General features: G+C 32.9%; 1 protein-coding gene across 1 annotated transcript; it reads left to right on the forward strand.

Moving 5' to 3' along the window:
• Positions 1-549: 549 nt before the first annotated feature.
• MS3_00001306 (uncharacterized protein) lies at positions 550-22,121 on the forward strand. Its single transcript, XM_051208759.1, has 14 exons — positions 550-731; positions 2,303-2,489; positions 3,054-3,442; positions 4,047-4,302; positions 5,838-6,095; positions 7,581-7,778; positions 8,202-8,380; positions 9,299-9,452; positions 10,276-10,428; positions 11,996-12,430; positions 13,081-13,434; positions 14,744-15,277; positions 16,232-16,586; positions 17,692-22,121. The coding sequence occupies exons 3-14, from the start codon at positions 3,249-3,251 to the stop codon at positions 17,904-17,906; spliced, it is 3,285 nt and encodes a 1,094-aa protein (XP_051072776.1). The 5' UTR covers positions 550-731; positions 2,303-2,489; positions 3,054-3,248; the 3' UTR covers positions 17,907-22,121.
• Positions 22,122-23,917: the final 1,796 nt, after the last annotated feature.

Consider the following 23,917-nt stretch of genomic DNA (forward strand, 5'->3'; position numbering starts at 1 on the left):
TATTTTATGTTAACGACCGTTTCACATTTTTAGCATTTTGGTTCCCCCACCCCCACAGGATTAAATGATTCTATACATGGTTTAATATTTCAACCTTTAGATATTTTGTATATTTATTGAATGTATACTCTTTTGACTGCGTTAAGTTCATTTTTATCCGTAGTTTTATGTTAGAAATTGGCAACAATCTGTTCTCTTTTTTCTCTCTTCATTTTATATTGTTCAATATTGTCTTGTTTTTATAGATCTGGTCGTCTATAATTTTCATGGACCTTCATTACCTACTATCAATCATTTAATATCACACTTTCATATTGTTTTTAATAGACTTCTTTTCGTTGTATACACAACTAATTATTACATTATGATTTACAATCATACTTTATATTTTACAGTATTCCAATTCCTTCTTGTTTAATGTCCAATTATTACTGTTATTACACTTATTTTTCGAATGATTGTTCATCATGATAAAAGTATTTCAATATGTTAACATCCCTCTATTCATTTATTTCATCAACAACAACAAAAAAACAACTTTATAGGTATCGAACATCGGATCAAGTGACATCAGTTTTATGGTCTCTAGAAAAAGAATATCGTCGTGAAGAGGATTGGTGCCAAAATGAAAAAGCTATAAATAGTGGTGATCCTACAAGTTATTTAGCTCAATTATCATCAAAACATGCAGAACAAAAAGAAGCATTCTTAAAAGCTTGTATGTTAGCTAGGTAAGTGACATTATGAATGAAAATAAACAATATAGAGTTAATAGTATTCGTCTCCGTTTTCATACCAGATCAATCCTGTTATTGTTTTTTCAACAAAATATTAATGCAATAACCCCTTTCATTCATAACAAGCAGATCTTTCTTTTTTAAATATATGTATAAACATAGTCTAATCACTAATATGTTTTATCTAGTGAATGTGCAAACTTAAGTGATTATTATGAAAAGAACGTTTATGTACTATGTGGCAAGCCCATTTGGCCACTGTATCATTTGTCTATTCATTGTAACTCAGACTCTTAATTCACTATGTTAATTTCGGTGTGTATGATCGAATGCATGTCTGTACATTAACTCTTAAGCTATCCTTCTATTGGTTTCAATGTGCAGATAATCGATAATTTATCCACACCCGATTAACTCTCAAGAATATATATGGGTTTTAAACACACACACACACACACACTCACTCTGTTTCATCGTGTGCTTGCTCACCGTACGCTTGTGGATTTTTATTAATCATTAACAATAAATTATCTCTATAACTGGTGTTCAGGCTTCTCAATAATCTCGAGTAAATCCGTAATTCTACTAGGAGATTAAGGCCTACCTTAAATACTCAGTTTACGGGATATTATTTATTGAGGACATTAGCCTCAACATATTGGTTAGCCGCCGTTTCAACAACTACTACTAACCAAGCAGAATTTAAATAAGTTGAAAAAGAAGAAAAAAATTGCAAACATTTTGTATTTAAAGAAAAATAAAAATTAAGGTTGAGTAAGTGATGAATGTATGGAAAAACTGGTATCTGTGAGAATTAATCATTTAGCTGGGTTATTCTCCTATGGTATATGTATGTAAGATTCTAGTTTACAACTTACTTAATTGGTCAATAAAATTCGATCAACTCTAAAGAACTAGTTAAGCTCGGAAATCTGTTTACTAACTCAATCAGTCCTACAAGAGAGTCAGTCACGAATATCTCATTGCTCATATCTCTGTCTGTAACCCTAGGCTGCTCGAATTTTGAGGAGATACCTAGGTACTGGTTTTCCTGTCAATTGTATCTAAAATTTCATTCTTGTTAGGTGCGTCTGGAAGAAAAGAATCCGTAGCAAATTTTCTTAAATTTGGATCACCATCCATCAATTCTCTTTTTAAAGAAATCTCATTGATACATAATCTAATGCTTTATGTTTGGGATTGTCACTGATCATTCTTTGTTGACATATATCCATTCTAGATGGATGCCGAGATTATCGCATATAACTGTTTTATTATATTAATTTTATTAATTATTATTAAGTGCTTTCATTGTTTGCATCTTCATTAATTACTTGGTTATCGTTTTCTTAACGAGTTAGTTTTCTACGGGATAGGGTCGCTAACCCCATGCCCAACCGTCCTCCTTTATCTGGGCTTGGGACCGGCAGTAGCCTCAGAGGGGCTCCAAGCGGAGTTATCTTCATTAATTATATGCAGAAAATGTTTTATATATTTATGGATTAATTTTTTATTGCTTTTATTCGGATACATTCACTTTTCTTCATATATTTCAATTATTTTAGGCGTACATCTGATTTGTTTAGTAAATATTTACATCGTCAACCAACCAGTACTACAGGACGTGTAGAAGTTGAAGAGAAAATTCGATTGGCTATGACAGAATTAATGGCTAAAGAAAAAGCTGTTCTAGAAGCATGGGCTGTTCGACGAAGACGTTTAGATGATTGTACTTATTTTATGAATTTAAAGGTAAACTGACTTTTTAACACATCCTGTGCTATGAATTAATCATGTTTGCTAAGATCATCATAAATTTTATTATTGTTATCACGTCTTAAATTGGAATTTTTTCTCCCTAGAATAATGTTTCGACGAGCTATTGATTATTAGCTTTTATACATTAACCTCCATATAAATATGTTGCTTGAAGTTGGATGTTTATCTCGGTGTCATTTTCAATGTTACTGTACATATTAGGTCTAAATTGCATTATCTGTCATTAGATATAGGCTTCTACTCTGCGATAAACTCATTATGCAAATCAATCATATGTGCTTATAACATACAGTTATGAATTAGTGAATTTTATATACTTATCTTGATTTAATTCTCATAAAGCATATAGTATGTCATTGAGCATTATATCGGTAGTAATACACGAAATATTGGTAATGTTTTTGATTTTGTTATCTACTTTGTATTACTATTACTGTTACTACCAACTTGATTTCAATCAATAATTCATATATAAATTGTCAAGTTTCAGTTATATTTTGTGTTAATTTTGGATCAAATATCTTCGTTTTTTTTCAGCGTCAAATTGAAGATCTTCTCGAACGTGTACATAATGTTCAAGAGTCCATTATTAATAAATCAACCGGCTTTTCTAATTCAATGTGTCTTTCAAATATTAATCCTTCACTTATGCAAGAAGTTTATAGAGCATGTGCAAGTTTAGAATCTATGATCGCTTCTTCCTCTCCTTTGTCTCCCGGTCATGCGACTCAAATGGAATCACTTTTACAACGTCTTCGTTTATGTGATACACAGTTGAATACTTCTTCAACTGTAAGTGGTAAAGGATTTAAGGATTCCCAAAAATCGGATCATCAATCTTCTGAGTTGAAAAAGAGTATCACTTCTCCGTCTTCCAAAGTTGATGTACAACCTGGATCTAAAACACTTGAAGTGGAACCTGATAGGTTAGTTAAGTATTTTTATTCACGAACAATATTCTTTATTAGCGGTTTATTATTTGTGTGTGTGTATGTGTGTGTAAGATTACTTTCTACTGACCGGTGATAATCCAGGATTAAAGCTACCATAGAGTTTTATTTTATTTTCGAGGAACCTAATAGATTACATTATTAGCAATAATGCTGTTGTCCAGCTGTATAGGTGACAATTGACCTTTTTGAACCATCTTTCATTTTATTCAATTAAATCCCTACTTCACACATCTTTGCCTCGAAATCAGAACTTTGTAGTTTAATGAAATGCATTGTTTTTATAGCTGAATTTCTTTAAAGAATAAATAGAATTACACCAAACCAGTCAATTTAAAAAGCATATCTTATCACACTTCTAATTGTAGACTACAGTTATCATAACCGAATTGTATGTTCCCTTCCACTTTCAATAATCAATAACTCTTTGACTTAACGTCATATTTTTGTTTGGATGTCTTTAACTTCCTTCTAACCTAATTTCATCATCAATTATGTTTCCCATTTTTTTAATATTTCGATATTCTAGTCAAATTCTAGAGTTATATACATATATTCTTTGTTTCCTACTGTGTTATAGAACATCTGTGTCAAGTACGAGTAGTTCTGGTACTGGTGGCAGTACGGGTACAAGTATGACAAATGAATCTTATTTAGTGTCGTCTGCAGCTGCTGCTTCTGGAACGACACAAGAACAGCGTAGATTGGCACGTCGACGTGAAAACCTTCTACGTGAATTAATTCAAACTGAACGTCTGTACATACAATCATTAGAACAATGTATAGACACTTATCGTAAAGGTTTAGTATCTCCACCTAAAATGTTAATTGCTCAAGTATGTATTATTGAATTGAATTTGTTTTGTTATTGTTTTTAATCATTTATTTTTTCCTTGTAAAATGTTTTACTCACAAAATTCAATGATCAAGTTACATCCTACTGTTGGTTGTTATTTCAATTTCTGCAGTCGATTAATACATCTCTATCTTTCATACAATAATTATGACCCAATTCTTTTGCATAGAGGACTCTGTATATGAATCAGAATGTTATTTAAGTAATGATTGAAGTCGATCTACTGCTAGTCATTAATTGTTTGTCAATACAAATTTCTTAAAACCACTTTTAGAGATTAACAAATAAAAAGATATTAATCCCCAAATTATTTGACCTATTTATGAGTAGACAAGTTGTGAATCTCTAATGTAGTTGTGCCTACGAATAATAATAACAAACAAACTCCCTTATTAAGTTTTGTTTGAATAACTTTTATTAATTATTTAAAGCAGTACTAGGCTAATAACCACCCTTAATTTGTTTTGTTTTGGGAGTAGTGGAATGTAGTTTTTGGTATTTATCCGTTTGATGAAATACACCATCCATTGTGAATTCCCATATGGAAGATTATTCAATAGTCTACTGTTATTTTGTAATATAGGCGAGGTTTAGTTATACATTTTAAATCTGTACTTTGGTGTACGACTGATTTGTATAAAATATAAATTACTTACTTTACTTATTTACGCCTGTTACTCCCAATGGAGCATAGGCCGCAGACCAGCATTCTCCAACCCACTCTGTCCTGGGCCTTCTTTTCTAGCTCCATCCAATTCTTGTTCATTTTTCTCATGTCTGTCTCCATTTCTCGGCGTAATTTGTTCTTTGGTCTTCCTCTCCTCCTTTGACCTTAAGGATTCCATGTGAGGGCTTGTCTTGTGACGCAGTTGGGTGCTTTCCTCAATGTGTGTCCTATCCACTTCCAGCGATTCTTCCTGATTTCTTCCTCCACTGGGATCTGGTTTGTTCTCTCCCACAGTAGGTTGTTACTAATAGTGTTTGTCCAACGGATCCGAAATATTTTGCGTAGACAACTGTTAATAAACACCTGTATTTTCTGGATGATGGCTTTCGTTGTTCTCCAGGTTTCTGCCCCATACAGTAGAACTGTCTTGACATTTGTATTGAAAATTCTGACCTTGGTGTTGGTTGACAGAGGGTTGTTTTGAGTTGCAGATGTCATTCGGTTGTAAATATTCTGCTCTTGCTTTGCCGATCCGCGCTTTCACATCTGCATCAGATCCACCCTGTTCATCAATGATGCTGCCCAGATATGTAAAGGTTTTTACATCTTCCAAATCTTCTCCGTCAATTTTGATTGGATTGGTGCATTCTGTGTTGTATCTGAGAATCTTGCTTTTTCCTTTGTGTATTTTGAGACTTACTGCTGCTGAGGCTGCTGCTATACAAACAGCAGTGACATCTATCAGTGATTTAAACCACAGGGTTACGTTTTTCTCAAAAGAATATTCACTAATATTCTTAAATCTTTCATTCTCTACTTTCATCATTCTTTTTTCATACCTATTTTAGGTCCCATCTGGGCTTATTGGTCAAGTGGATACTGTATTTGGTAATATACCTCTTATATATGAATTTCATAAACAAACATTTGAACCGGAACTAGCTAAATATACTGAAAGTGGAGATTTCTTACCGGAAGATGTTGGACATTGTTTTGTTGTGCACAGTGATCGACTAGCTGAATTATATGTTGAGTATTGTGTAAATAATGCTGAATCTACTAGGTTAATTATTGAGCATGGACAAAGTTATTTTCAATCTTTACAAGTGAGTGGTAGTTCACGAGTTTTTTTTTATTACTTAGTTGTATTTACTATTTCCATGAAACTTACCTCTCCAAATAGAAGTTAATCACTTTACGAGTTTTATGTTCCAGTAGTGGTGCTTAAGTAAATCACAGATGTAATCACAATTGATTGATCACTGGGTGGTGATCAATCTCATGTTTGTCTAGTCCTTATTAGTGCAGATCGAATGCTATCGATCATGTTGCAATGTGGCCACCAGTCTAGGTGACTCGACACTGCGGGCACTATGTATTGAGATTAGATGGTGGTTGGAGTAGTTTGATCTCTAAGTGATTTATATATTCAACGGAATTCTGTGTATTATCTTATCAAGGTCTCTAAAATTGAATTGTTACACAATTAATTAATTTCAATAGTTGAGATCATGAGTCGATTGAAGCTAGACTACCATGGAAAACCTGGAAGCACTGGACGAATCTTTCATCCTATTGTGTGACTCCTCAGCAGTCCTCATCTACGATCTTATTTTATGTGTCAATGGGTATATTCCGCTTAATTAATGAAGTGTAGACTCGATGTTTTTCTAAAGAATCAAACTATTTGATCTATGTAAAAATGCATTTAACTTTTTCAGTGATAGTTTCGAATTAAACTACAATTTTGTGTCAATTCAACCATCAATGTTATGCTATGAAATTCGACAAGTAAAATTTTTTAAGTTGTTAGTTCATTATCGTTTTGTGTTTACACGTTTAGTTGATGTTTTGACCCAGTGGTTAGGCTTCAATCGAGGTTTGTTTACTGAAGCACTTGTTGTCCTCATATAAAAAAAGGAAGTTAGGAGAAGTCATCTTTAAAAATAACACATTTCACCTTGCCCTTTAAATTTCTAGCACAAACTGCAAGGTCTGAAAAACACAGTGCTAATACATTTCAAGCTGATCACTAAATGTTTCTGTGACTAGCCTCAAGTTTTCAGAAATAAACCACCTATCATAGTTACTGCCATAAATGATTGGTTAATGCATATCATCAAGGAGTACTCGTGTTTTTTTTGGGCATACGAATCTATTAATTGTAGTTCCGTCAACAATCATGAAAGTATTTCTGAATTCTCTTTCTGTCAATAATCTTTTAAATCGTAATGTAACTTATTCATCAATTATAAATCTCTGTATTCTGCTATCAACTGTTTTATTTTTGTAAGGTTTGGCGATACTACCAACTAGCTAACTGTCTAAAGCAATGTAGTTGAAGCCACGGTTGTAACCTATACCTCCACATTAAAAACCAACTACCACTCCCTCCTGCGGAAATACATCGCAACATATATTGTTATTATTATGTCAAAGTAAACAATTTAATTTAGTTATCAGTTTGTATCATGTTGACTTATAAGTGTTTCTGTTTCATAATCATTTGCAGAATTCTAAATTATTCTAATACAAAAAAGTGCCAACACCTTAATTTTATTTACTTATTTTCCTACTTTTCTTTCCAATAGCTATATTTCAATCTTGTTGAACCTTTACAATCCTATCTTATTAAACCGGTTCAACGTGTTACTAAATATCAATTGTTGTTGCGTGAATTACGCGATTGTTGTGATCCAGCTGGAATTGGTGAAATTAGTGAAGGACTAGAAGCTATGCTTAATGTACCGAAACGTGCTAATGATGCATTGCATTTAAGTATGCTCCAGGTAGATCTGATACAATTTTATCAAAATAAAATAAAAAATTTTTTCGGTTAATAAAAAATATCAGTATAAGGAAAGAAGCACAAAACATATTTCTTTATCGACCTTCTTTTTTTCGTTCAATGAATGTTTGATTTCATATTGGGATTCAATTATGTAACATGCCAACACTCATCTATTGATTACGGACAATTAATTGTGTAGATATGTTAATTGAAGTGATCTCTTCGGTCTAAGTTTTCATAGCACATCAATGTTCCAAGATTAAATTATCATGAATAATAACAAATCTGTGGTAGTGTCAGTAATTGTGAAAATATATTAGATGTAAATAAAATGATTTGAGAAAAAAGATGAATAGTACACATTACTCTTAAAACAATATTTTTATACATTTCTTCTGCTTGATCTTTTCCTCTTTTTCAGAATCTTCCAGAAGATGTTCCTCTTTCATCTTTAGGTGATGTAATTTTACAAGATCAATTCACTATTTGGGAACCGAAACAATTGATTAAGAAAAGTCGTGAACGACGAGTGTTTCTTTTTGATCATTGTTTAATATTAGCCAAAGAAGCGACTAATCAACCAGGTGAACATAAATCCAAGTAAGTGATGTGATATGCTGTACACAAATATTTTCTTTCGGGGTTTTCCTTAAAACAATGCTTGTTCAGTTTGTTATATATATGATCTCCAAAATGTACTTCTTCTTGATTTTCGTGTGAGTTTGTAGAGATTATTAAATTTTATGGTTTACATCACGGATTGATTTTAGTTAGACAACTATCGACGACCAGGAGAGCTGTTTGTTCATACTATGGAACTCTTCAGCAGTGCACATCCACGACCTCACAAAGAATTTAATCCTGGAACTTCAGATCTCTTGACGAACTCCTAACGTTTTGACCACAGTTGGCAACTGATGATTTATATTTTATCGATATACATATTTTTTATGATACATTGTCAAACCATTTTGTGTGAATATGTCGATTGGATCAACATGTTTGGTTCAAACCTTTTTTGTCCACTAGATTTTATTGATAATTATCCGCCAATCTATACAAATGATAATTTTTCTGATTTACAATTACTTTTTGAGGAGATTTTTTATTTTCTAGCTGGAAGCTGTGATTCCTGGAGTTCAGTTATGTCAGGCATAAGACAGGTGTCATCACTGGAAATGAGTGGTAATCGCTCAATATCGCTAATTTAAAATTAAAAACAATCGTTAACCCATTTAGTGTTATAAAAGCTAAATGTTTTTCCAAGTCCTAAAGGTTCTTGGGTTAGATTCACTAGTAGGGTTGTGGGTACTCACCAATTAATCCCACACTGGAACGAAACAATTGTATAGTGCTTGTTCATTTTCAACAATTATCTAGCTAGTATCAACTCATAATGTAAACTAAGAATCGAACAATTTCCGTATAACTCAGATGATCTATAAAGTTTATCTTTTTAATATTCAAACTCACCAGTTTTGTTCATTTGTATATATGTATGTATGTTTTTTCCAAAAGGTATATTTATAAATCACGGCTATTATTAGCTGATTGTAATATTACTGAACACATTGAAGGGGATCAATGTAAATTTGCTCTATGGACTGGTCGTATTCCACCGATTCATGAATATCGTATGGTATTAAAAGCTGGTACACTTGAATTGAAACAAGTAAGTATGTTTGTTTTAGAAACGAACTCATTCAATATATCAGTAGTAGGTGTAATAAATTCTCCTTTTTGAATAATTATTTAATTTTTCTAAATATTTGAATTACGTGACGACAACTGCTACAATCCATGCAATCTGGTATTTGAAGACGCATAACATTTATTGTGTGCAGGTTTATGTTGTCCTACTTTGAAAAAAATACAAAATGAACTATTGGCTATGCTGACTATTTCATTCATTTTCGGAAATCAAATAATGAGAGCGGTCAATACTTGCTAGATAAAATTTCAGTACACATACAAAATGACTTTTTGATATATATTAAATCATATAACTTGTTGTAATATAGGCTTTAATTACATACAAGTATATTAGTTCTGCAATATTCCACTTAAGTACTAACCATCTAGGAGAAAAAGGAGGCTTTTTTTTTAAAGATTACAATTATTTATTCTTAGGTAGACTCAAAGCATTAACTGCATATGTCCTAATGTATTAAGCATACAATGCTTCGTTAAGGTAATAGAACATTGACAGATGAAAGTCATTGGAATGTGTGTAGCATATACTCCTTTGTATAAATTATCGGTTCAGTGATCTAGTTTTCAAGGGAATACTTTTAAAGAGGTTTAAAAATGATCAAGTCTATGTAATTATCAACAATTGCTCTGAACCATATCGAAAGTGAAGACATGCGAGCTGTGATCGAAGAGCTTATCTTAATTTATGCGTTTTTGTTAAATGTTTTTGGTGAATATAAGATTCTTTACATCAGAGACATTTTTAACTACTTTTTTTGTCTTAAATATTTTCTTCTTTTAAGAATTGGGTTCGCGCTTTACGTGAAGTGATGCGTGAACGTGTATTCAGTGTACAAAGTTTATATCAACATCAAAATCCAAATGCGAATTCAACAAATTTATTCGATGATTCTACTGAAACTTTGGATACTTTCTATATCCTTGAAAATTATCAGGTGAATTTTTTTTCTCCATTCAAATAAATATTTATTTTATCCAGTATTATAAAATCATATGTAGAAATGTCCACTAGTATTGAAATTCAATATTTTCTTATTTGGATCAAGTGTCAACAGATCAGTTGTTAAAAAAAAGAAGGAAAGTAGGATAATCAGTCAGCTACAGGGTAGGACCAGGCACATATGTGCCATACCTCATTAGCACAACAACATGAACACCGAATTCATATAAGTAATATATAAAAGAATGATTACATATAAGGACATAGTACAGGAAGAAAGAATTAATTCGTAGAAAGAAAGATATAAAGCGATATTAATCTTATAGTTTAAAGGAAGACAGAGAATGTATACACCGAAGCCATTGTGATCGATTCTGAGCCATGTCATCCAGAGTTTCCAACCATTGGTTACGATAGTCACGCTGACCCTAACCAAGTAGTCTGCATCTACGAACATGTCTCAGACTAGAAGTTAGTGTCATCAAGCACTAATGCCACCTTTTGGTTTGAATGAAGTAGGATAGATTAGATACAGTAGTATTCTGTTGTTCGACGGTTTTGGCTTGTTGTTTGAATTACTAATTTTATTGATAATTAACTTCTTCGTAAGTCTGAATAATAACACTAACGTGACATTCTGTCTTTTTAACCTGTGATCTCAATTCCGTTTCTTATATAATTTATTTACGGGTTTCATCTTTGGTTCTAACTACCTTTGATAAGTTTCAGTTTCCTGTTGATTAATTCATTCATTCCTCCATTCTTTCGATAAACTGCTCTAAGTTTTGTTAGAACGGTAGGAAGTGATGAATTAATATCTTATATTTTGAAATTCATGTGTTTCGATGTCGGAACAACTTTAATGCTAAGTAAAGAATCGAAATATTCTCTAGTCTCTATGTGTGTAAGAAAGACATATTTTTAATGATTTAAGGGTGTGTAGACTATAGTTGAAACATTTTTTAGTGTTTCTACATGGATTGGATTAGGTTTCATCTTATCAACTATCGAACTTTGTGAATGAAAGTAGTTTGGTAAAGACCTTTAGCTAGGCCAAATTTATTCGTTATACGTAACGTTCAAACTAGTGTCGATCACTAACGTTTTCGTTGAAAACTTAATTTGTGTGATCGTAACTCTCTTTTTTTTTTACTGATACTGTTATTACCCCTTCTATCCTGGTACTTGGCCTGACAACTTCATCTAATGAGGTTTGGCAACTTGAGCTGATGTACCTACGAACAGGTGACTGATTGACTGACCGACACTTATAATTTGATCAATAGCTTGACAATTTTTGATGCACTTTAATTTTAACTGGTTAGATGAGGCTGGGAAGCCTGTCATTTTTATATGTGTTTCACGTAGCCATCAACACATTAGTGATAACATTTACTGATGACTGCAGATATGCACTTTAAATTCGTTTTCAAACTTCATTTGTTGAAACGCTTCTGTTATACAACTGTCATACTGTTATCTTTGAGATTAGTCGTGAAATTTTCTTAGTTTATGTTTTTTAAGATGTAATCAACGATGTATTGTATGATTCTTATTTCTAGGCTGAAAAGGATAATGAAATTTCTGTGTCAGCACACCAAATTGTCCAATTATTGCACCGATGTGATGAACCAATTCTACCTTCTTCTGAAAATAACGATAACGATAGTAGTAATTGTAGTATTGTAAAATATGATCCAAACGGCACTGGAGATTGGGCTTTCATTCGTATCATTGTGCGTAATACAACTACATCAACTAATTCGCCAACTAGAGAAGGTTTTATTCCATCACGTCTTATTGGAGCACCTTGTAGTCGTAAATCTTCTACATCAGGTTCACGACAGTCATCAAGTGTACGACGTGGAGGTACATCTGTTCGAAAATGGTTACCTTCCGGAGTCGGTACTGGTCGTCGTAGTACGGGTGCCTCAGCTAACAATACTGGTGTAACTCCTGGTAAACGTGGATCGAAAGTGGATATTAGTCAATCTCAGGTATGTATACTAAAATGATATTAGATGAATTGGAAATATCCTGTTCATCATTTACCGTTCAATAATCAAAATGTATCGCACTTTCTTTCTTTAATTCAATCTTATCATGAGAATGGAAATTTATTTAAACCTTTTCGATATTAACAATAAGTCTATTCATTAATATCTACACTATTTCGGATATGTTGGACAAAACACTTTACATCTTGATTGATAGAATTTGGCTACCATCATGTACGTGATAAAATTAATCGATCATTATTCAAGGCGTATAATCCTCCTCATTATTAATATTAAAACCCTCTTTGTATAATTAGATTCCAATATTAGCTTAAATCAAGCTCAATTGACAAATATACACTTTTACATATGATGAAATCAGGAACTGTCAAATCAATTGAGTTAGCAAAAACAATTTGGCGAACAACACTAACTCAGTGTAATTAAATAAATAATTAATCGTATCAATTTAATTATATACATAAAAGAAAGAAATTGTGCAATAACATCATAGCTACTTACGAGTAGTATTATGAATAGAAGATTCACAGTTCTCATAGTTTTTTTATATTTATTAAACATGATTTTTTTCTCATGCTAATCAGAATCACATCTCACTATCTATACTTTCTTCACAATATCATTTTCAGGTACTTAACACACCTTATCCCGTTCCCACATCAACCGCTAATGATCAAACTAATAATGAACAACAGCCAAAACCACTTGAACTAGGTGGTTTACTACTGGACAATGTATCTGAAGAAAGTGTCGATGTAGAGTTACCACCGCCAATGAATGAAATACAACCTCCACTTCGACCAAATGTACCTGAATTACTAGATACAAAAACTATGAAGGAGGTTGAGAATAGTGAAACTGATTGTGCCGGCGATAATTTCCTGTTGGATGATGTTGCTATAACTAGCAATCATTGTCGATCGGATCTGGCGCAAATCAGTAACAACAGCTTTAATAACAATTCTGAAAATGAACACGAAAAAGTAAGAACATTAATGGTGATTATTGTTGTTGCTTTGAATACTTGTTTTAAAGAGACACTGAATCGTTCTGAGTTTCCTTCACTCACAACTATTTACTCTCTCTCTTTTTTTTTTTTATTATTTATATATATATACTGTGCAACGTTACTATTGTAAATTGACTGACAAGGGTGTTTGCATGTACATATGTATGTATGTTTGTTAGAATCGAATGAAGTTGTCTACATAGTATTGTCATTACTCGATATCTCATCCTCAAGTGGTCGTTTCACAGTAGAAATGTTTTCGGCTTTCCAGTGTTTTGTAGTTTACAATGCACCGCATATAACTATGGATTTTCGAGACGTTTAGACTGTTGAGTAGATTATTTTCTATAGCAATTTAAAATTATTTTTAATTTATAAAGTTTGAATTTGATGTACAGTGTTTTCTTATCATTCACGTATTAACTGTTATGTGTTTACTTGATGAAGGTTCAACTCTAAATAATATAGAATATAGCACTTGTGTGTCTGTCTAAGTTGCCGTGTCACATCCACGTCGTAGTAGTATAAGCGATAGTGGAACAGATTTGGCATAGAGGCTCACAATCTAGGGGAAAATAGAACATGGATAGTTCTATTTTATCGAGACTATTTTTACATCATATCATTTAACTCCGCTAATTAGGATAATCACATGGATCCCAACGCAGTTATTCTATCTACGAACACAGCTCAAATCAACAATAAATACCTTCTTGAACTAATGTCACATTTCGTTTAGATCTAATCCTACTCCAGCCAACATTGTACATCGACAGTGATGGATAATTATCACAATCTTGATGTTAATTGTCACCATTCATTTATTATTGAATCAATATTGATTTAATCAATAGTTAAATCTTAATAACATTAAATCGATTAATTGTTAAAAGATAAGAAAGAGAATTACTATATGTTATTCCATTCTTGCTGATACGATCACATACAGATTATTCAAATGATAATATTTAACTCGGTTCTAAAACTGCATGTTTCTAGTTCTAGAAAAGTACTTCCCATTCATTCCTAATGAAAAAGAGGAATGAATCAATATAACAACCACCATAACCAAATATCAATGAAAACAATGTTGATGTATTTTAAGAAAAACATGAATATTCAGTGTTATCAGAAAAAAACTGCAATAAAATATAAGTAGTATCAAATAAACTTTGGTGATGGTAATATAATAATAATAATATAACGAGACTTATCCTCTGGAAAAATTATTGTTTGATGAATTTATGTACTGTAAATGATATTTCCATTTCTTCATACTTCAGCTCATTAAAACTGTGCATCGTTTGGCGACTACAGTTGCTGAAGTAGCTGGTGATGGTCAAACACAATTAGGTGATGTTCCACAATTAACTGGTTTACCTGGTGGTGCAAATTTATCTGGTATAGGGAATTTACGTTTACATGGTGGACTTAATGTTGCTACTAAACTTGTTGCCGGTCCATCAAAGTCCTCTATACCAATGATTCATTCCACTGCTGGTTCACCAGATTTATCAACTAATAGTACTAGTAGTACTACTAGTAGTTCACATTTTCTCGGTCAAGATGAAGAACTTTTATTGGATATACTTGAAGAGGGCGTGGAATTACACTTTGTCACTAGGCATCTATTCTTATATGATCATGCTTTGATTATCGCCGATGCAGCTATGGAATTAACCACCACCACTACGCTACCTGAAAATAGTAGTAGCTTGAATGGAAATAAATCACTGAATGATAATAATGATCAATATAAACCTAAATTACAGTGTCGATTTCGACATGCATTACCTATTAGTCAGATATCAGTTTTGGTAAGTAAGCAAAGAAATATATATTTAGTTCTCTGATTATCTTTTATAAAGTTTAATTGTTTTCATGTAATTATTATCATCATACAGTTAATATTTGTTTTGTAATGTACGGCACAAAAGTAAGTGTATACGTAGTTGTCATGCTGCGTTGGGATACTTGTTGTTTGAAGGTTCTTCATAATTTGTGATGGAAAGTGAACTTTTCAAGCATATGATTAATTGTATATGAAGGGCACTGTCTGGTTGAACTACAATTCACCAACACCAGGTATACACTTTTTCACCTATTGTCAAATTACACTGGGCTACTTTCCTGGATGCTATGGTTAGCCAAATATCATACCATTTTCTACTGCTAATTCTAGAGTGATGACGACGAAACGACCATTTCTGGCGTTCATAATCAATGTTTACTGTCTAATGATTATTTTTGCCTGAATATGTCATGTAAATAGATCCCCATAACCAATTTAAGTTGCACCTAACCCTTTAGTTTAAGTTCTATATATATAGTTACTTAATAGTTATACAATAAGAATACATATATAATGACAGTCCATAAATAGACCTAGCGGTTACTATTCACTTATTCTTCGTCCGGATATAACAGGTGGCGTATATTTTGTAGTCGTTTTTATTATCGGCATTGCTCCAATAAAGTTTCAATATGTTTTTACATTATCTGCACTTTACAAGCTTCATTAATAAATCTCGCTTCTTCTCTGTCTGTTGCAATAGGAATGTGATTGTTTTTAAACTTAAAACATTTCTACATTAAAATTATTTTCGGTAATATTTCCGGCTTATTTTTAAATCAACCATTCGTAATCCACTAGTTCACATTGACTGTTTATTGTTAAAGATGCGTTATGGTGAAGATTAGTTGGATAAACAATTAGAGTTCTCCAACTTTTCATTTACTACCATTATCATCATCTTTCTTTTGTATTTTAGGAGGACGTTGGAGTCGGTGGTTCACGTCCTACTGGTGATCAGTTGTTATGGTTTTGTCTTTCTGAACGAACACGTTATTTAGGTTCCCCATTTGAATCTTCAATTGCTGCTGCATCACCACCTCAATCACATTTATGTTATATTATAGCGCCAAAGTCTCCAGATTCTCGTATTCGTTGGTTAAGTGAACTAACATCGATGATATTAGAAGCTAGACGTTTATCTCAAGCATATCTTATGAATAATGTATCTTTTGGTTCTGGTGACCCTAATGGAGGATGTTCTACAACGACAACAGGTCAAATTAAATTACCTGGAGCAACACTTTATCCTAGTGGTGTGTTATTTGACACAGGTTTGTTGTGTACTTTAAATGGATATATCTCTGTCATTTTTTTTATCATAATATATTATCAATATACTATTAGTAGTAGTTGTAGTAGTATGATGTAGGAGACATACTTTTGAAATAACTTCATTAGATCCGAAATTGAAATAAACAATCTTTTCATCTATCTGTTAAATATTCCTAATGATATCATTAACCTATTTATTGTGAGAAAATTTTAATACCTTCATTATTTCTAATTATTTGAAGTATTTTAGATTGAACATATTTATCAATATAGGGTTGTGGAGATTATTAAGTTATTTATTGAGATCTTGAACTGATTGATGTTAGACCACGATTGAAGACGTGGAAGCACTGGATAGCCGTTTCGTTTTATTGTGGGACTCCTCTACAGTGCGTATTCACAATCCTGTCGCGCGAAATCCGAACCCTGGGTTCGAATCTCGCGAGCGCGATCGTTGGACGTAATTACTGTTCAGAGTCATTATTGTTAATAAACATCATTCAATGAGTTTGACTGATACTTATGTGTACCTTATATGCATTACTTTCAAAATGTTTATAAATAGTACTATTGAATCTGTAATTCAAAAAAATAATAAATTATCACTTTAGTAGTTGTCTATTCAAAATATATTTTGATATAGGTTATTCACTTGAATATCTTTCAATTTGAAGGTGTTCCAGTTTAATTCTGAATGAAACTATTCTTTTTAATATACGCGAAAGTTATAAGTGGTGCACAATTGAACATCTTTTTCTAAATTTTGAATTCTTAGTTTCCTTTTATACTTACTTTTCTATTCTGTCTTATGGAATCCTATTCTTAGTGCTCGGTCTTCCTTATTGTTACTAATGTTTCATTGCTTCAATTGGTTTCTGATTCATCATGTTAATTTTCTCTCTTGTCACAATAATTGTATTATAGTAACTTGGAACACTGCCTGTATTTGCTAGGCTTCTATTTTGATTATTTACTTGGTAATATTTTCAATTAATTACACTGACTTTATATTCATTGATTGAGACTAATCCTCCCACTGACGTTGTCATCCTCAATAAATTAATATACAAAATACAATCAATATTTTATATACTTCTTTTTCAGGTTCTCTAGAACTGCCTAAATCAGGTCGATATAAAATTGTTAATCAAGATTCACTCAAGAATTCAACACGTTATCATCCTACTGTTTCAGTAGATCAACTATCTTCTGGTATTAGCAATTTAACAATGAATCAATCAATGCTGCCTACATGTTCCACATCATCGTTACAACAACCAGGTCCATTGTTACAATCAACAAATTCGCATATTGTATGATGTAATTTTTTTTCCAAAGTCCATAAGTCTTCCGTTTTCTTCTGTCTGTGTGCATATATATCTCCAAACCTCATGCCCCTTTCTATATTCTGTATCTCATTTCTTTTCATTTATGTATGTTTTGTTGTCTTATTCAAATGCCTATGAATTACCGTCGGTAGTGATAAATGATTTATGCCACTAAACAACTATCTTTACATTTCAATTCATATATTCACACGATGCGAGAGACAGAGTTAATCATTAAACATATGACATCCTTCTTGGTGTTAGTTTTCTTCTTTTTTTTTTCTCACGAAAATTTTCTATAAAACCCCTACTATATCACTAAGACTCGTACTACTACTAGTAGTAGTATGAGTGAAGTATCCCACAAAAACTATTCCTTTCTTTTTTTTTCTTATCAATAATATGTTTTGTGTGTATATGTTGTTGTACCATACAATGACTCGACAAATTAAAAAGGTAACAGTTCATTTAAAAGAAAGGATACAATTTGTAGTCCATCTCTACGTATCAATACTCAACAACTTTGTTCATATTTCTGTATATCATCAACTGTGTTAACAATCGTAGTCTTATTCTTTTAAATTCATATATTTGACAATTATGAATGTGTATATGTGTCTGTACCCCCACAGTTGTCGTCTCAACATTATATGCATTTCAATTAGTATCGTTAATCATAATATGATTTTTGCAACTATTATAAATACTATTTGTGTTCTTCTTTTTATCTCGTTGAATTCTTTCTTCTTTTTCTTCAACAAAAAAATTACTCTGTCATTTACTCACATTTTATTTTCATCGCTTGTTTTATTGTCATTGTTGTCTGACTGGCTGGACTTAGTATATCACCTTGTATATAATATATTTAATGATGTCGGTTGACTACCTCGTTGTTTATGTGTGTGTGTGTGTGCATGTGTTTGGATGTTGTTGCTTCCAGATAACTGGATGATAGGATAGGAACTGATATCTACATTTATAAGTGTAAATTATTTATTCTTCATCATTATTACCAATGTTATTATTATTATTATCATCATCATCAATTCTGTGGTTATTTTATTTCTTTTTAAAAAGCTTCAATTGTTATGTGATCAATTATTATTTACCCTAAATTTTTCATTTTTCCTAGTTACCATGTTATAATGTGTTGTTTTTTTGTTCTTGTTACTAGTTAGTAATAATTCATTCTTCTCAAATTATATATTATTGTGGAATAATACCCCAATTATTATATAGGAGGAGGAGGAGAAAGAAAGGTAGTTAATATTAACGTTTGGAAAATTGATAGTGATAATAATACTGACAGTTATTGATAAACTGTGATTTTCCATCCGTTAATAATAAACAGATTGTGAGTATTAACTTACTAGGTAGGTTTCATTTCATTATGTATGTATATATATATATAATATACAGTCGAAAATGTAAACACTAAATTATTCCATCACAATATTTCACTATTCATTTTTATACTACTGATATAGCTGATATAGTAGTGACTTTTAACAATACAAAGAGAACGTTTGTTTGAGTTCTGTTTACTAATTTCTTTGTAAAATTAACCAGTTTACCTATTATCCTTGAATGAATTTTTTAATTTCTATTCTTCTTTTCTCTATTGTTACTAGTATATGTGTGCTGGCTAGTTTAAATGATGGACGGTATCACCAAATAAGACATGATTTATGCATTTCAATTTAACGGTTTCTACTTTTTTGTTTGTTCAGTTTTGATTATTTCCTCCTCTTCTCCTTATTATTTTGCTTACTACTCGTCTTGTTTAGTTAATAGTACATATATATATATATATTCTCAACATATTTATTAGGTACCTGTTTCTTTCGCTGCGTTCCCCTTACATTGAATTTAAAACTTTGTAGTATTAACCCATATTATTTGTTTATTGATTTTGTTGTTCTTTTTGTTTGTTTGTTTGTTTCATATTTTGTTCTGTTTTTTTTTCCAGTTTATTGTAAAACGTTACATCATTTTTCATGATAATAAAATTTTTATTTTAATGAATTTTTTCTCTCTTTTGTTTCTAATTGTATTCATCATTCAAAAAAGAAAAATAGTCTCATCGCTTTTGTTTTATGCCATGAATTCATATCCTTTCAGGGATTGAGGTATTAGTGTATTTTAATGAATATCATTTCACTTGTAAACTATTAAATTGTAACATTATATTAAACATTTTATTTGTTCTTAGATCCATAAATATAAATACATTTGTTATTAAAAAAAATTATGTTAGACAATCAATTATTTTGATTATTGTTTATTATTCTGTGTCAATACGACTTCTAGAAACCAATCGTGCTTAGATTATGCTCTGATCGGACTTATTGTATTGTGTCGATTGTCAATGCGTTGGTACGGCCAAGATTGGAGAGAGACAACTCTCCCTCTCGAGATGCTCTCGTATGGAAGCGTGTCTGTATTTACTGACTTCTCGCAGTGGGGGTGTTGTGGAGAGGACGAAAAGCCAATGTCCAGCGCTTTGACCGGGTTTGTGGATATGGAGGATCTACTTAGGGTTGTTCATGGGCTCCAGTATCCCAAGGGAACAAATGGTGTATGAACCAATCTCCTAACGTTGCTCCACTACCTTGTGCATTAGATTTTTATCAGAAGGGATTTGTGGAGATTTTATAAATTTCACAGGTTGGAATCATGAGTCAATTGAAGCTAGACCACCATGGAAACGGCCATCCAGTGCTTCCAGGTTTTCCATGGTGGTGGTATCGGGTAAATGGATGTTGAGTATCTTGCGTAGAAAACTAATTATAAATACTTGTACTTTCTTAATGATGGTTGTTGTAGTTCTCCAAGTTTCAGCTCCGTACAGTAGAATTGATTGTGTTGACGTTCTTATTAAAGATTGTAAGTTTGAAATTGGTTGACAGTTGTTTTGAGTTCCATATATTGTTCAATTGTAGGAATGCTGTAATTGCTTTGCCAATCTTCGCCTTTACTTCTGCATCTGATACCCCTTGTTCATCGATGATGCTTCCTAGGTACGTGAAGGAGTTTCATCACCAAGAGTGATTGGATTGCTGTTCTCCGTTCTGAATTTGAGGACCTTGGTTTTCCCCTTATGTATGTTGAGGCCTACTGATGCAGAGACTGCTGCTACACTGGCTGTCTTTATCTGAATTTGTTCATGTGTATGGGATAGGAGGGCTAGGTCATCTGCGAAGTTCAAATTGTCTAATTGGTTCTGAGCTTTCTATTGTATTCATTGTTTTCCCTCAGATGTCGAGGTCTTCATAATCCAGTCGACCACCAGAAGGAAGAGGGTAGACAGCCTTGCCTGTCTCCGGTCCTTACTTGGAGTGCATCTGTCAGCTGTCCTCCATGCACGACTTTACACTGTAGTCCATCGTATGGATTCTAGATAATGGTGACAATCTTCTCAGGGACTCTACAGTGTCGAAGAAGTTTTCATAACATTCTCCTATCTACACTGTCAAACACCTTTTCATAATCATTGAAGTTGATGTGATGTATAGTGACAAGTTCCACTCAACTGATTGTTCGACGATGATCCGTAGTGTCGCAATTTGGTCTGTGCACGACCGATCCTTATGGAATCCAGCTTTTTGATCTCGAATTTGGGCGTCTACTGCATCTTTCATCCGGTTCAGAAACAATTTGTTAAAGACTTTCCCTGGTACTGATAGTAGTGTGACACCTCTGTAGTTTTCACATTTGCTCAGATCTCCTTTCTTTGGAATCCTGATGAGATGTCTTTCTTTCCAGTCCATCGGCACTTGTTATTCCTGCCAAATCATTTCGAATAGAAGGTGAAGCATGTTTGTAGTCACTTCTATGTCTGACTTCAGTGCTTCAGCTGGTATGCTGTCAGTTCCTGCTGCTTTCCCACTCTTGATTTGTCTAATGGTCATTCTGATTTCTCCCGTCGTTGGTGGATTGACATCTATGGGAAGATATGTGTGTACTGCTTCTATGTCCGGTGATTCATTGGAGCCGGCCTATTCAGGAGTTCCTCGAAGTATTCTACCCATCTGTTTCGCTGTTGTTGAATTTCAGTGATTGGCTTGCCTTCTTTGTCTTTGACCGGCCTCTCTGGTTTACTGTATTTCTCTGCTAATTTCTTCGTTGTATCGTAAAGTTGTTTCATATTTCCTTCTCTTGCAGCTTTTCCCGCCGTCGTTGCTAGTTCTTCCACGTATTTCTTCTTGTCAGCTCTAATGCTCTTCTTCACTTGCTTGTTTGCTTCTATGTACTCAGCTTGTGCTTGGACTTTCTCTGCTCGTGTTCGGCTGTTGTTAATTGCTGTCTACTTGTTCCTCCTTTCTTTGATCTTGTTCAGAGTTTCTATAGAGATCCACTCCTTATGATGGTGTTTCTTTAGACCCAGAACCTCTTGACACGTTGAAGGTAATGCTTCTTTGATGCCTTCCTAGTTGTCCTCCATAGTAGTTTCTTCTTGTTTCAGTAGATCCTGTAAGGCTTGGAATCTGTTGTTGAGAGCTATCTTGAATTCGTTGATTTTTTTGTATCTCGAAGAAAGGCTGTATTGAACCTTTGTATTACTGTTTGTTCAGTTGTCCAGTTCTTCTTCAGCTTCAGTTTTAAATTGGCCACAACTAGGTGGTGATCTGAAGCTATGTCAGCTCTTTTTCTGGTTCTCACATCTTCCATTGTCATTCGGAACTTTTTATTGATGCAGATATGATCTATCTGGTTCTTTGTGGTGTGGTCCGGTGAGATCTATGTAGCTCTGTGTATACGTTTGTGTGGAAATATTGTGCCCCCTATTAACAATTTGTTGAATGCACATAGATTTGCAAATCTTTCTCCATTTTCGTTTCTTTCTCCCAGTCCATGTCGTCCCATAATATCTTCATATCCAGTGTTATCTATTCCGACTTTGGCATTTAGATCTCCCATCAGAATGGTGAGATCCTTTCTTCGGAACTTCTTTATGATTGATTGAAACATATCGTAGAACTGATCTTTAATGTCGTTATCGTCATCATTGCTGGGTGCATAACATTGGATAACATCCATTTTAATTCCGTTTTTTGTTCTGAATGTGTTATGACCTTGGATGTCTGACTTTTCGATCACACGACTTATCTACCAATCCGGATACGACTTATACGAATCTTCACACTAGGCCAACCAATGACGTTTAACCGGTGTGGGCAGTTTAGTGTCCTTATTGGTCCTATGTCCTACGAGCCCTTCCACTTGAGTCCAGAACAAGATACCAGCTTCCGAATCAGAGCAGATCAGACCAGAATCAGAGCAGATCGTTTATTTCAAGCATACTTAGTTTATATATCAATCACACAGACCGCAACGTACCATAAAATAGGAAATAATATTTGTACACAAATAAGCCCAAAAAGTGGCTGTGAATGTGGGAGGCAGTAGTTAATAAACTGAACATAACTTAAGAACCGTAAATCGTACAATAATAAGTTATAGGTCAAAATGAAGCTTATAATAAGAGGAATATAAATATATGTAATGTAATTGTTGAATAATTATACAATAAGAATATTTATAGAATATTAGTCCATTAATAGTCCTCGGGAGTTACCTGTAATTTAATCTCCACTCGGACATAACACCTCCCCTTTTTTTTGAAAATTCCAACTTTAGATTCTGATTAAAAAAAAAAATTATATGTGACTTTAAATTCCTCAACATTCTCCTCCTCCTCGAAATAATGTTGGGTCCTTATGGCTCCAAAATACAACTAGTAGGACTTTATTTAAACCATGTTCCTCGTATTGACTGGAGAAGCCACTAAAAATGACTAGATGATGATGAACGGCCTTTGATCTGAGTTCATTATTTTCAAATTCATTATGAATCTCGTTAGCAGATAACGAGTCATTAAGAAAGTCAACGTCTAACAGAATTAAATTAGATTTTTGGCCATCATTCGACTCAGCTGACATATTTCCCTCATTGTTATAAGAAGTTTCATCAAAATCATATGCATTATTCTGAGAATCAAT

This window comes from Schistosoma haematobium, chromosome ZW, assembly GCF_000699445.3.
Source record: "Schistosoma haematobium chromosome ZW, whole genome shotgun sequence".
NCBI classification, from domain to species: domain Eukaryota; kingdom Metazoa; phylum Platyhelminthes; class Trematoda; order Strigeidida; family Schistosomatidae; genus Schistosoma; species Schistosoma haematobium.